Source organism: Amblyomma maculatum, chromosome 1 (genome assembly GCF_055883805.1).
Source record: "Amblyomma maculatum isolate TAMU_Amacu chromosome 1, ASM5588380v1, whole genome shotgun sequence".
Lineage (NCBI taxonomy): Eukaryota > Metazoa > Arthropoda > Arachnida > Ixodida > Ixodidae > Amblyomma > Amblyomma maculatum.
Genome location: NC_139344.1, coordinates 284680563 through 284694507, shown reverse-complemented (window position 1 = coordinate 284694507; position 13945 = coordinate 284680563). Strand labels below are relative to the sequence as shown.

At 46.4% G+C, this 13945-nt stretch overlaps 1 protein-coding gene across 5 annotated transcripts in view; it reads left to right on the top strand.

Moving 5' to 3' along the window:
- Positions 1-13295, top strand: part of LOC146206720 (uncharacterized) — a 30473-nt gene extending 17178 nt beyond the window's left edge. For 2 of the 5 annotated variants that reach the window (XM_084591526.1, XM_084591524.1), the window contains exons 2-5: positions 9367-9480; positions 11096-11271; positions 11375-11481; positions 12788-13295. In XM_084591526.1, coding sequence (XP_084447652.1) covers positions 9400-9480; positions 11096-11271; positions 11375-11481; positions 12788-13104 — 681 coding nt within the window. In that variant the 5' untranslated portion in view covers positions 9367-9399 and the 3' untranslated portion in view covers positions 13105-13295. Of the gene's footprint in view, positions 1-4169; positions 4344-9366; positions 9481-10982; positions 11272-11374; positions 11482-12655 lie in introns of those variants that run through there. The other 3 variants (XM_084591525.1, XM_084591527.1, XM_084591528.1) reach the window with 3 other exon arrangements.
- Positions 13296-13945: the final 650 nt, after the last annotated feature.

Here is a 13945-nt window from a genome sequence, read left to right as displayed (position 1 = left end):
AACATAGCGAAGTAATGCTTTCGTATTAAAAATCTGCGCCTTTGAAATGACATTTCATACTTTCGAAATATATTCTAGAATGTTTATGGCTGCTCTGTACCAACATACGACATCATAGGTGCCCTGTGTAACTAGAAAGTATTATGGCACATAGGATACTAACGCCATCATGCGCCAAGCATGTTTAGTGTAGGCCAAGGAGGATATATAAAAACTTCTGGAGTGGAGGTAACGTCCAAAAAGCATGGAGGAAGGAAAAACTAGGAGGGAGCATGACGTCACGCGGCCAACCTTAGTAAGCCAAGTGCCGATGAAGCCGCTCTCTCCCCCGTTTATTCGCTCTCTTAGTTAGACCCTATAGGTCCGTTCGTTTCACCTGCACTACGTGAACTGGTTCACGTGGTGCTGCACTTCACCATTCGTTTCAGCGATGCAAGATGGCGCCCTCTGCACCACGCCGTTCTTTTCAAAAAGTGCAGACGTCGTGCAGGTCGAGTTCACGAAAAGTTCAGCAAAACTGTACCTCCTCAGCGGTCAGTGCCGAAATGGTGCAGCTGTAGTCGCCGCATGAAAGCAGACGACAGCTTGCTCGACGATGGCTTGCGTGTTGTGATAAATAGTGAAGCGACCCTTATTCCACTCGTCAACGAGAACGGTACCCGTGTTTGCCAAAGAAACGACGACACGTACTTCAAACCATGTCTACCAAGTAAGCACGTGCATGCGTTATAGTTCATGCTGACTTCAATCATGATCGAAGTTTGTTATTTGCGTTCATGCCAGCTGCCGCATGGTGCGCATACACATACATCGATGAGGCTGGTTCGCTTCATTGCGATGTGCTGTTTGAAAATGGATCTTATTTAGCATTTTGGCGCCGGTTGATGTGAGTGGCAATATAATTCACAGATAGCCGACCACATATGCGGTCGGCTTTTGTACATATATACATCGCATATTCATGAAGGAATAAAGAAACATGAAGATTTTCAAGTATACCACGTCGCATTAAGTACGTCTTGTGCAAATGCATATATATGCGCCTTTTGCAGCAGCCGGCGTTCGAAGCGCATATGATCATGATTGAAATATATATCAGCATGCATCACACCGCATACGTGTGTCTACTTCTTGAGTATGCGTAGCCGATACCTTGGCGAACTCGATCGTGTTCTCGTTGACAAGTGCCGTTTATTACAAAGCACAGGCCAAAAGCATCGCGGCTGAATAATGTCAAAACTTCGTTGTCATGTGCTATTTGAAAATTCATTAAGTTAGCCGGAACGTTGGCGTCCGCTGACGCGATGTTGCACACAGCCGGCTGCAGCTTGTTGGCGACGCCAAGGCTAGCAGACGGCCCGGCCTGCACTCAACCATTCGTTTGTGAGTAGCTGGTGCCGATGTTGCACCTGAACTGCTGGAACTGGTGCTGAACGCTAGCGGCACCGCCGCAGAACTTTACGGAACTGGTGCAAAGAGTGCAGCTGAATCGAACAGACCTAACGTTTTGATGTCTGTGCGTTTTAGTGCGCGCGTCTGTCTGCTGTGTGGAATGCTGGGTGCTGCGCGCGCGGCGGACCCCGCGCTGCCCGCGCGGCGCCGATTCGCGCATGCGCGTGGTAGTAGATATTACCGCACGCTACCACGTGCTCTAACACGTCGGGGCCGACTCGCTCCCTTTTATATTTTATGACTAGGCTGGACGGATATTGCCGCGCGCTCCCTCCTAGTTTTTCCTTCCTCCATGCCAAAAAGTGACGCCAACGTGCCGCCATGTTGGGAGGGGGGGGGGAACATACAGGCGGCCACATTCACGGCAGTAGCCGCAGTCAAGCGCGCGGCCCGTTACGGATATTTCTTTACTGCATGGCAACGCCGCTTGGATTAATGTTGGTGTATGGCGTCATGAATGGTTCCTGAGCATATTAGGAGCGTTTTGCGCTAATTAATTACAGCTAATTGCAAAATTGTGAAGAAATATTAAAATACCTGATATATCTACAAGTTGTACATCGTTGGGTAGCTTATGCCAAGTCCAACAGCACTGGATTAGCTGCACGTTTTAATTACTTACCGCTAATTGCTCTAATTACTTGTAATTGCATAATTGTGAATAAATATTATAATACATGCTATAGCTACAAGTCGTACATCATTGAATAGCTTATGCCAAGTCAAACAGCACTGGATTATATGCACGTTTTAGTTATTTACCGCTATCTGCGCTAATTAATTATTGCTAATTGCATAATTATGCATAAATATTAAAATACATGCTGTAGCTACATGTCGTATATCGTTGGATAGCTTATGCCAAGTTCAACAGTACTAGACTAGATGCACGTTTTAATTATTTACCGTTAATTGAGCTAATTAATTACTGCTTATTACATAATAGTAAATAAATAATTAAATACATGCTATAGCTACAAGTCATACATTGTTGAATAGCTTATGCCAAGTCCAACAGCACTATACTAGATGCACGTCTTAATTATTTACCGCTAATTGCGCAAATTAATTACTGCTTGTTACATAATTGTGCATAAATATTGAAATACATGCTATAGCTACAGGTCGTATATCGTTGGATAGCTTATGCCAAGTCCGACAGCACTAGACTAGCTGCACATTTTAATTATTTACCGCTAATTGCGCTAATTAATAAATTACTGATAATTGCATAATTGTGAATAAACATTAAAATACATGCTATAGCTACAAGTCGTATATCATTGGATAGGTTATGCCTAGTCCAACAGCACTAGACTAGCTGTTCGTTATAACTATTTACCGCTAATTGCGCTAATTACTTACTGATAATTGCAATGACATTAGTTTAGTACAACTACTCAATATAAGCTACGCCACGATATATGACTTGAAAGGGCAGTATTCAATTTAGGTTTAATCACAATTGACTAATTAGCGGTAATTATTTGACGTGCAGTTATTTTAGAGCACTTCTACTCCGCATAAGCTATCCAACGATATATGAATTGTAGCCAATGAGTGTATTTTAACATTTATGGACTATTATTTAATTAGCATAATTAGGAATTAAATCAAGCCAGTGCACTTATACTCGACATATGCTATCTAACGACATATGACTCGATGATGTGTAAAATCTGAAGCTCATTAGCAGTTAATTAATTCACTGTGTTTAATTAAGACTTGCTCGACTGGTAGCCCACAATATTGCATTGGAGCTTAAAAATCCTTTAAAGGCCCGCTGTCCGCCCTCCGGTCGAAAATATTTTCTTCCCCGGTGACTGTGAGACTTCGCCCCTAGAGCACAAGGCCGCAAAATGTTTTTGAAAAGAGTAACTAATAACGCAGTTACAGCCACCGCAGTCACCCGATTCTGTTATGCTTCTCTCCTTTCGTTCCCTCACAAAGATTTTTCACTCTCCTGCCCGATGTCGTCTAGCCTCCGCAAGACAAATTCCCCTTCCTCCTCTGCGTTTGGCGGGAGGTGGGGCGTGGCACTCCGCGTGCGCGAAAAAAAAAAGTCGGGCGAGGGAGCGCGCGCCGCTGGATTCAGTTTGGCCCTGGCGAGGGAAAAGCGCGCAGCGAGCGGTAGACACCCATCCTTCTCCCGTCAGTGAGCGAGGCGGGCCAATGGACGTCGTTCTCGGGAAGTACGTCATAACTGTGGCTCGACGGGCCAGCGCAGGAAATGGGGAAGCTGGCTTCCCGAAGGAGAGCATGAGAGAGCTTTGATTTGTAGTTTCGTTGCTTTGCGGTGTGCGTGTCACTGTAGCATTTTGCACAGACTATCTCCGGTACCTGATCGAAATACTGGGCTCCTTTGCTTAAAAGGTCCTTCCCTGGACAGTGGCCCTTTAAGCACTTTTAACACACTGGGAACGCCCGCGAAAAGCACTCCCAAGCACTTGGCAGTCCTTTTCTTGCCCACCACAAGATGGCCGCCGCAGGCTTCACCCCAGCCCATTGGCCGGTATAGGAGACTTCCACTCCAGCAGCTTTTTTTATATCCTCCTTGGTGTAGGCCCCAATAGGGAACCTGCGCTGCCCAGGGGGCGCGCTTAAAATCAGACACCCAGTGCCGCCTGGTTTCAAAATGAGCAAGTGTATAGTAGGACGGAGTACGCCGCTCGTCGTGCCGTGGCTGCGCCCATCGGCGGATTGTGAGCTTTCTATTTCGTGCATAATGATGTTATCAAAAGTTTAATATTCTGAAGAACTTAGAATTTCCTTTTTGATTGACGAGGGTGCAACCTGGCCTTCTCAACTGCCTGCCAACTTGGCTACGAGCCGCGCCACCGCTGCATTATCGAAACCACTTCGTTGCCACGCGCAGGTTTTAAACGGTTCTCGTGAGTTCAGTCTTTCTCTTTTTTTTTTCTTGCTATGGGGCGCTTGCAAAGTTGAGTGTCCCTGCACTGTGAATTACGTGTGCACTCTCTAGCAAATAAAATTAATCTGTGTTCAAGCATCGCTAGTGGAGGGTAAATATATCACAGCCTAATAAAACGATCTCCCTGCTATATTAACATTCGGTAGGATTTGTGAATAGTGCGCTCGTTAAGCGCATTGAACGCGTGCAATACTTACCTACTGCCCTTTTTGAGGAACAGTAATGATTAAACCGCTTCGTGATGAGAAAATGTATCCACCAGAAAAGTGCCTCGTGTATCTCGAAATATAATGTACCGTTATTTAAGGCGATGCTGTTTAATGCATCTATAGAGAAACGAAGGTCTGCAGTAGCATTTCGACACTTGCCTGTTTACGACAGCGAGCGACCAGCAATTGATGGATTTAAGTGTATTTTGTTCATTCTTCGAAGTCAATAACACCGAGATTTGCTGCGAAGCATGGATCTAAAAGAATCACAGTGCTAGGACTGTAAATAGTTAAGTGTCCACAATTGTTCCGTTGATAAATGTTGGGCGGAAATTATCGGTGCCCTACAATGTCAGAGCGTGGGGGAGAGTTGCCATACCTTAAATCTCCTTAGTCTAAACCCGCGCTCTCTATCTAAGAGCCAAGAATGAACTGCATCGAAGGATGGGGTTAGTATCGGTGATGGTTAATACAAAAAAAAAACCAGCGCGAACTTGAAAATACAAAGTTGCTATGCTTTGCTCCTTGCACAAAATGAAAATTGCAGCTGGCACCATTGAACAGTGTGATGTGTGTGATTAGACATAGGGCCTCTAGTGTGTTATTGTTCCAACTACCGCACGATCGCGCTTATTTCGCATGCTAGCTAGGTGATGTTGAAATTCCTCTAGGATAGGCTGCAGCAGTATGTGGATCGGGAGCTTCCGGACGTGCAAGCTGCGTTTCGCAAGGGCAGAGGAACTAGAGACCAGATTGCCAACCTTCGCTGGATCATGGAAAAAGCAAGAGAGTTCCAGAAACCCATCTACTTCTGCTTTATCGATTTTGCGAAAGCATTTGACTGTGTAGATCACAGCAGATTGTGGCCAGCTCTCCAAGAGATGGGAGTTCCAAGTCACCTCATCTGTCTCCTCAGGAACCTGTATGAAGGGCAAGAGGCCACAGTCAGAACTGGGCATGCTCTTACTGATTGGTTTCCGATTGAGAAAGGAGTGAGAGAAGGCTGCATACTGTCGCACTGCCTATTTAACCTATATGCTGAGTGCATCATGAGGAAGGCCGGTCTGGACGAGTCTTCAGCTGGAGTGAAGATTGCTGGGAAACGTATCAACAACCTTAGATATGCGGATGATACCACTTTAATGGCAGAAAGTGAAGTGGAACTCAAGAGACTTCTGATGTGCGTACAAGAAGAGAGTGAGGAGTTTCGTCTTAAACTGAACATTAAAAAGACAAAGATCATGGCGTCTTGCCCTATCAAGTCCTGGAGCATCAAGGGACAAGAAGTGGAAGCTGTGACAGATTTTCTCTTCTTGGGCTCCAAGATTACCCCGGAAGGAGACTGCAGCCATGAAATTGGGAGACGCCTGCTTTTGGGAAAGAGAGCCTTGGCTAGCCTTGACCGCCTAGTAAAGAGCAGAGACATTAGGCTGCCGACCAATATCCGTATAACTCGTGCTGTGGTCCTTCTAGTTGTGATGTATGAATGCGAGAGTTGGACTGTGAAGAAGGCTGACCGCCGAAGAATTGACGCGTTTGAATTGTGGTGCTGGCGGAGACACTTGAGAGTTCCTTGGACTGCCAGAAAATCAAATCAGTCGATATTGTCGACCATAAACCCTGACTGCTCATGGGAGGGTCAAATTATAAAGTTAAACCTCAGCTACTTTGGTCATCTGATGAGAAGAGAGGAGTCGCTGGAGAAAGATTTGATGTTGGGAAAGGTTGAGGGTCACCGGAGAAGGGGTAGGCAGCGAACGCGATGGTTAGATGGCATCCTCGAGGCGCTGCAGATGAGGTTATGTGATGTTAGGAAGATAGAGACTGGAAAGCGTGGCGTGATATGGTTCATAGGGTCACGAAGATTCGGACACGACTGAACTGAACTGACTTAGTGTGTTATGTGTGTGAAGGGCCTAAAAAGCTGGCTAAAATCTATAACTCATTTAAAAACTTAGCTTCTTCTAGGAATGAAACAACACGTGATGTATTGACAAGTGATTCACTTCCTAAATGTAGGCGAGGATGAAAAGGAATATGTTCGTTGAAGAATTGTGGGAAGTGTTTTTTGGCATCTTGTCCAGTTTGTTTGCATGAGCATAAAACGTGGATTATTGTCATCGTTTTTCCACACAGTCCACATATCGGCCTTTCCTGTTTTGCAAGAATAAAGCTGTGTGTAAGGTGTGTGTGTTCGATGTGCAGGCGACATAAGATGACTTCTATGAAACTCTCTTGATGAGAGCATGACTTCCATTCTCTTATGGCAGGTTTTATTAAGTGCAGTTTATTTTTCAATTCTTTATTCCATTCTGACTGCCATTTTTCTTTCAACTTGTAGTGCACTCACTTTAAGCGGTCCTTGCAGGGAATGCGTACTTTCCTAATTTTTTCATGTTGTGCTTGTGCCGCACATTCATCTGCTTCCTCATTGCCTTGAATTCCACAATGACTTGGAACCCAGCACAATACTATGCTCTGTCCTCGTTCTGTGGCTTTTGCTATGCTTTGTATGATGTCGCCGATAAATGGTGTAAATGAATTTCTAGGGTGATGCGCTGTGAGTACACTTAGGAAACCGGTGTCAATGACACTTTTCTTCTCAGTCTCGTTTATTGTTTTTTTGTACTGCCACGGAGATCGCATAGCACTTGGCAGTGAAAATGGAAGGACACTGAGTTAACCTTACTATTTTTTTCTTGTCTTCCACTATGACACTGCCTACATAAAATGCTGTTTTAGAACCATCAGTGTAAAATGATTTAGAATTTCTGTATTTATCACTGAGGGTCAAAACCTCTTGTAACAGGTGTTTGTGTGGTGTTCGGTTTTTGTGGAATTTCGTAAGAGCTAAGTCACATACATTAGGGAAACTGTACCAAGGCGGCAGTGGGTGGGAACAATGCGCAACATCGGGTAGGGTATCGAGTATCTTTGATTCCTTGCACTTCTCTTCGAAACGAAGAAACTGCTTGGGGCTTATTACTAAACAGTGTCATAGATGGGCATTTTGTAACTGTTGTGTAACAAAGGTGTTTCGGTAGTGAACGAATTTTTAGGATGTACGAAAATTTGAGCATGGTTCTTCGGTATGCAAGGGATGGTTCATTTGTTTCCACGTAAAGACTTTTAATTGGTGACGTCCTCTAGGCACCAGTTGATTGACGCAAACCCAAGTTGTCGACTGGGTCCAGTCGTTTCAGGTACGAGGGCCTTGCCGATCCATACACTATACAACCTTAGTCTAAGCACGAGCGAACAACAGAACAATAAATCTGCAGTAGACATGTCCTGTCGGATCCCCAGTGTTTATGTGACAGGATTTTAAGTATGTTCAAAGATCGGGAGGCTTTATTTTTGAGTGTGTTTATGTGGGGGAGGAAAGTCAGCTTTCTGTCGAAGGTAATGCCTAAAAATTTGTATCATGTCTTGCAGGTAAAACGGCATTTTTAAGATAGATTTTGGGATCCGTGTGCAGACTTCATCTAAGTGAAAACAAAACAGCTACTGACTTCTGTGTGGAGAACTTGAAACCATTTCTATCGGCTCATGTGGCTAGTTTATTTACAGCTAATTGAATTTGTCTCTTGCATGTTGATACACTGGAAAACGTACATGATATTTGCAAGTCATCGACATACACTAATTACATCATGGACTTTGAAATCACTTTTGCTATAGAGTTCATTTTTATTACAAATAGTGTGCTACTTAAGATGCACCCCTGTGGAACACCATTCACCTGTGAAATTTCATGATAGGGTGGCACCCAGACGTACTTGAAATGAACTGTGGGACAAAAAGTCATTAAAGCATTTTAGCATTCTGCCGCGGATGCCAAGGTCTCCCAGGTCGCGCAGGATTCCTAATCTCCATGTCGTGTCGTAAGCTTTTTCTAAATAAAAAGACTCCGAGGCAGCGTTGTGTGTGTATAAACGCTTCTCGGACTGTATTGTTTAAGCGTACAAGATGGTCAGTCGTCGAACTTGTTTTAGAGCGCAGCTCTTTGGCGCCCGTTCCTGGGTTTCGCGTCATCGTCGTCGACCGCGTCGGCCTCGTAACCAGCTCCGCCCCCCTTTCATCCCCCCAGTTCGAGTCGGCGCTTCGGCAACCGGAACCTCGCAGGAAGAGAGGAGGGGGGTACACTCAGGGGCGTACGATGGGGGCAGGAGCGCGCGCAGCAACCGGAGAACACGAAGAAAGGAAGGGAGGGTGTGGGGGGGGGGGTCGCTGGAGGCAGCGCTAGCAGCGACGGACTGATGCCGCTGCCACCGCTAGCAAGTCAAGCCAACGTGACTGCGTAGAACACCGTCGCCGCTATGCAGAAAGAGGAGGAGGGGGTTCCCCCTCTTCCTGCGTCGCGGCGAGGGTGCTCTCCGGTTGCCGAAACGCCGGTTCGCTGTCAGCGGATCACGGTGCGTGCATCCCGTTCTCACTCGCTTCACTCGCTAGCGGCGTCAGCGGCATCATATCTGTTCGTCGCGCAACGTTCCTATGGGCCCGCGCGCTGCTTCCCGCAACCTTCCGATAACTCAATTGCTCTCTTCTTTTCTCCGACCACAAAGCTTCTTTCATGACATCTAAGAGCTGTTAGTGGAGTGTTTCTTGTTAGAATACGTGTGAAAAACTAAAAAAGGTCTGTAATTGTACATACGTGTCTTGCTCGAAATCTTTGCTTCAATCTATCGAAAAGGTGAAACAGCTGATGAGCTGCGCTCAAATTTCGCATTAGGAAATAACGTAATCGTGGGCATTTTTTTTTAAACCACATAGGTGGGGATCAAGAAGTTTGCGAGATTCCAATGCATGAGCCTAATATTTAGGACACTCTCAAAGGATCTTGCGAGACAACTCGTCAGGGCTATGGGTCTACAACTGCTTGGAGAGGTAGGTGACTTTCCAAGTTTCAATAAAGGAAGAATAATTGCTTTCTTCCATGCCATCGGTATTTCTCTTAACACCGATATTTTATTGAAAAATTTCAGGAGTGCCTCAACTGCAGACTGAGAAAGATGGGCTAGCCTTTGATAATGTATTTAATCTGGGCCTGGCGCAGTCTGTTTACTTGAAGAGAGGACAAGATTTATTTCCTGTAGTGTAAAAGGACTGGTGTATGTCTCTTGAACATTTCCGGTGGCAGGTAGTTTTTGTCTCTCAACTTTGTTTCTATACCTTAAAAATGATTCCGTATAGAGTGATAAACTAGATACCATTAAAGAATGCTCGCTTAAAAAGTTTCCTTGCTCTTCAATACTTATTTGGGTATTTGGATCTGTAAGAAGGGGGTCTGTAAACGGAGAGCACCTGTAATTTAATTTTTTTACTTGCACCCACATATCCTTGGGTGTTACCCGACTGTTTATAGAGGAGATGTAACGTTGCCATGACGCTTTTTCAGCATTTCGACGTACATAGCATGCTTTAGCTCTAGCTTTTTTAAAAATGATAAGATTCTCCTATGTGGGGTACCTACAAAATATGCCCCATGCCTTATTTTGTTATTTCCTCGCCTCCCTACAATCTTGTATCCACCAAACTTTATGGTTTTTTTTTCGCACTACTCCGGATGATTGAGGGATAGCAAGGCGTGCGGCAGCTATGACACAAGTGGTAAATTTCTCATTTAATTCGTCAACTTTAAAATCTACTAAATGCAGTTTTTCTAAGCTAGCATTTGTAGTAAAAAGTTGAAGCTTCCAACGTTGCGGATTTTTTGGAATGATTGATGGTGGTGTCGTTAAAGTGATTGTTATAGATAGGTGATCTCACCCAGGTGGATTGTCTAGGACATCCCATTTAAAATCGCTAAAAATAGAAGCGGAACTGAAAGATAAATCAATTGAGCTCATTTTTCCTGAGCTTGGGGAGCAATATGCAGGTTTTCCAGTGTTAAGCAGGCTAATGCTATTGCACAAAATAAAGTTCTCTAAAATCTTGCCCCTCGTGTTAGTTTTTTCACTCCTCCGGAACGGAGAGTGGGCATTAAAATCTCCAACTAAGAAATATAGATTTGGCAGTTTATTATTATTATTATTATTGGTTTAAAAGATCTTCAATCTCATGGAGTGTTATTTTGAGGTATGGATCTATATAAACACTGCAAATTGTGAAGGTTTTGAATGTAAGAAGATTGGCAGCTACTGCTTCTAGCCGAGTTTGGAGCCTGTGTTCACGTGCTGCGATATGGCTTTGGGTTGGAGACTCAGGTTCGTTTCCTGTAAGCACAAGGCCACAGGTGAGTATGTCGCTAATAAGTTCTTTATGTCACCTAAGTTATTAAGTAGTCCTCTGCAATTCCAGCTTATTACAAAAGCCATATTTTATGAGTAGGTAGGAGATTAGGTTGTTTTTGGCGCGGTAATTTGGGCTTTGTCCTTTTTCCGATACAGGGAATCCCGCCGGGGTGCAGGACTATACCTGGGTTGTCGTGTCCATTGCATCTTCAGATATGCACTGGACGACCATGGACAACACACGCAAATGTCTGAAGTATGCCTCGCAGGGGAGACCTTTGGCCCCGCTGACCTGGAGGCTCGCGAAGTCTGTTTTGGAGGTATGTGGAGCAGCGCCAGCTGCATTCACAGGGGGCGCGGATGGCCCTGCGCCAGGGTCACTAGACGTGACCTGGGAAGATGCCGAGGTCTGCGGTGACGCTGCGCCCTGTTGCGTCACCACAGAGTAAGTTGGATTCTGCACCAACGAAAGCCGCTTTCTTGCCTCTCCGAAAGTAATTTTCTTAGTGACTTTCAAGGTAACAATGTCTTTTTCCTTTTTTCATTAGGGCAAGATCGTGCGTAGGCTGGATGATTGCCCTCACAGTTTACGCAAATGTTTACTTCTGTGTGACAGTTGTCAGTGGCATGTTCTTTGGAGGCACATTTTGCACAGGTGAGGCGGCCTCGGCAGCTCTGGGAGCTGTGGCCATATCTTTGGCAATTGTAGCAGCGGCGTGGGTTGGGAATGTACAGTCTGAGTTTGAGGTTTTGGTAGCCTACTTCAACTGAGTCAGGAAGGGTGCTCAGTGCAAATGTCAGCACGATGTGTTTAGTTTGAATCTTGTTACTGTCTCTCCTGATTTTGATTCGATAGACATGCATTTGTTACATTTTGGTCCCTGAGTCTTTCTAGGAATTCCTCATCAGTTAGGTATTTGAGGTCATTATCTGAAACGACTCCACGAACTGTATTGAGTGACCTGTGGGGGCTGATTGAACGGTTTTTAGCTTTGCACTTTAATGGTTATACAGAATTTTTTGGAGGAGGTCGCCATATGGTATATTCTTGATTTTGTAGCCCTGACCTATGGCACTTGCTAGCGTCTTTGCCACTAGGAATGGCGAGATCTGACGGGCAGTTTTTCCTGGGTGTTCAGAGTGCCCAACATGGAAGCGGTGAAAGCTGTTGACATTTTCGTGAAAAACTTGCTTGTCACATCAGTGCGCCCTCTCTTAGTGGGAGGGCGATCAGTTTCAGGAAAGGAAGAGGCCATGTAATTCGATTTTTGTTCGGTTATGATGCCAGCCACCCACCATGAAGCCCAACAAAAGGACGGGACAGGAGCTTGAAACAAGCACCCTGCCCACGCTAGCTGTACATCTTAACTATAACCTAATATGGGGCAACACAGGGTAGTTACTGCACACAAGGTTAACCCTCGCCACCGGGAAGTAAGGAAAAACCAAGAAGAGAGTAGAGGACAGGAGAGTTTTAGGCTAGAAGATAGGAAAGATGGAGGGGAGGATAGGAAAAGTCGACTGCCGATTTCCTCCAGGTGGGTCAGCCTGGAGGTGCCGTCTATGGAAAGCGTGGGCCAAAGTGGTGTATTGCCTCCGCTGAGGGGCCTTAAAGGTCCAATCACTCGGGATATTTGTTTGAAGTGATGTTTCTTCTTTTTTTTTGAAAATGCGATTTTCAAATTTGTGGACGCGTTCCAAGTGCTGCTTAGCTACCCTTTATTATAGATGAGGGCATAAGAGGGAAATAGTCTGGCATAACTTAGTGAAGTTTGTGCCGCGCTTGCTGGTTGAGTTTTTAGCGTGGCTGTGACGTTGTGGGTTGTCAGAAAACTCTCCCGAAGACAAGTTGTAGAGTGCCTTGGGAACCAGGGTTTGCCAAGGAAGCCTTCTGGCTGACTGGGCTCAAGAGAAGCAGAGTCGGACGACCCAGGCTAGCAGCAACATCCCAATCCCTCCAGACAGCGGATGCAGTCCCCTGCCCTTCGGGATCTCCCTCCCCCGGCGGGGCAGTCTGGTTTCGCCACCGACAAGTGCGACAGCCGACGCGGCCACAGCGCAGCAACAGGCAAAGCAGCGAGTGTTTCGGCCATTTCAGCGCCGTTCGGCCGGCCGCCAGCGCTTCCTCCCGCGGGCGCGTCTCGGCACGCCGAAGTCACACGTGCCTAGTGTGTGTGCGTGCGTGTGCAAACGCTGGCCAAGCCCGGCGCTCGAGAGAGAGAGCGTCGTCCTCGCCCGTCTGCAGGAAGTGGAGGAGATTCTGTCGCGCCACCGATGATTGAGTCATCTCGTCTTGTTCAGAGACGAAGTTTCTCCCTTTCCTTCTGAACTGACAAGCGTATCAAAAGCAGCGGCAGACTCCGCTGCGAGAGAGTCTACTTGGAAGAAGTCGCAATGACGATGCCAGACACCAGCTGTGTCAGCGTGCCAGTATTCTCTCCGGGTCAGCTTCTCTGCCCGTTCCTTCATGATGTTGTAATAAACGTTTGTTTTGTTAGAAGACGCCTCGTCTTTGCTGGGACCGCTGATGCCATCCCCCGAGCCACGGAGCTGCTAGGTCAACGCTACCGATGGGGCCGCGACCCGAATCTAACTGGCGGCAGCAGTGCGATACCCAGGCGCTAACCAAAATCTAACAGTGTGTGTGTGTGTGTGTGTGTGTGTGTGTGTGTGTGTGTGTGTGTGTGTGTGTGTGTGTGTGTGTGTGAAAACTTTATTTCAGGGTGGAAGCTTGAGGTTGCCGGGGCAACCTCTCGCAATCACTAGGTGGCTCCTCATTACAGCAGTCCATTGGCGACCGCCGCTGCTCGGGCTCGGTGGACCAGGGCCTCCTGGCTTGCCATGTCGGAGCAGCCGAGCAGGGCTGCCTCCCAGTCCTTCCGGGCGGGGTTGGGTTTAGGGGCAAGCCAAAATTTGTTAGAATCAGGCTCTCGCTTGGAGTGCGGCATGAAGAGAGTTACCGAAGTCGGGTACGCGAAGGCGTCTGGCAGGGGTGCACGTCATGGAAGTGCACCACGGTTGTTGCGACCCCGCCTGCCCGAACACGTGGGTGCGACCCACAACACGACCAGCGCGGTGGCAGTAGTAGGCAGGTCCGCCACGTGCGGTGGGAGAGCTGA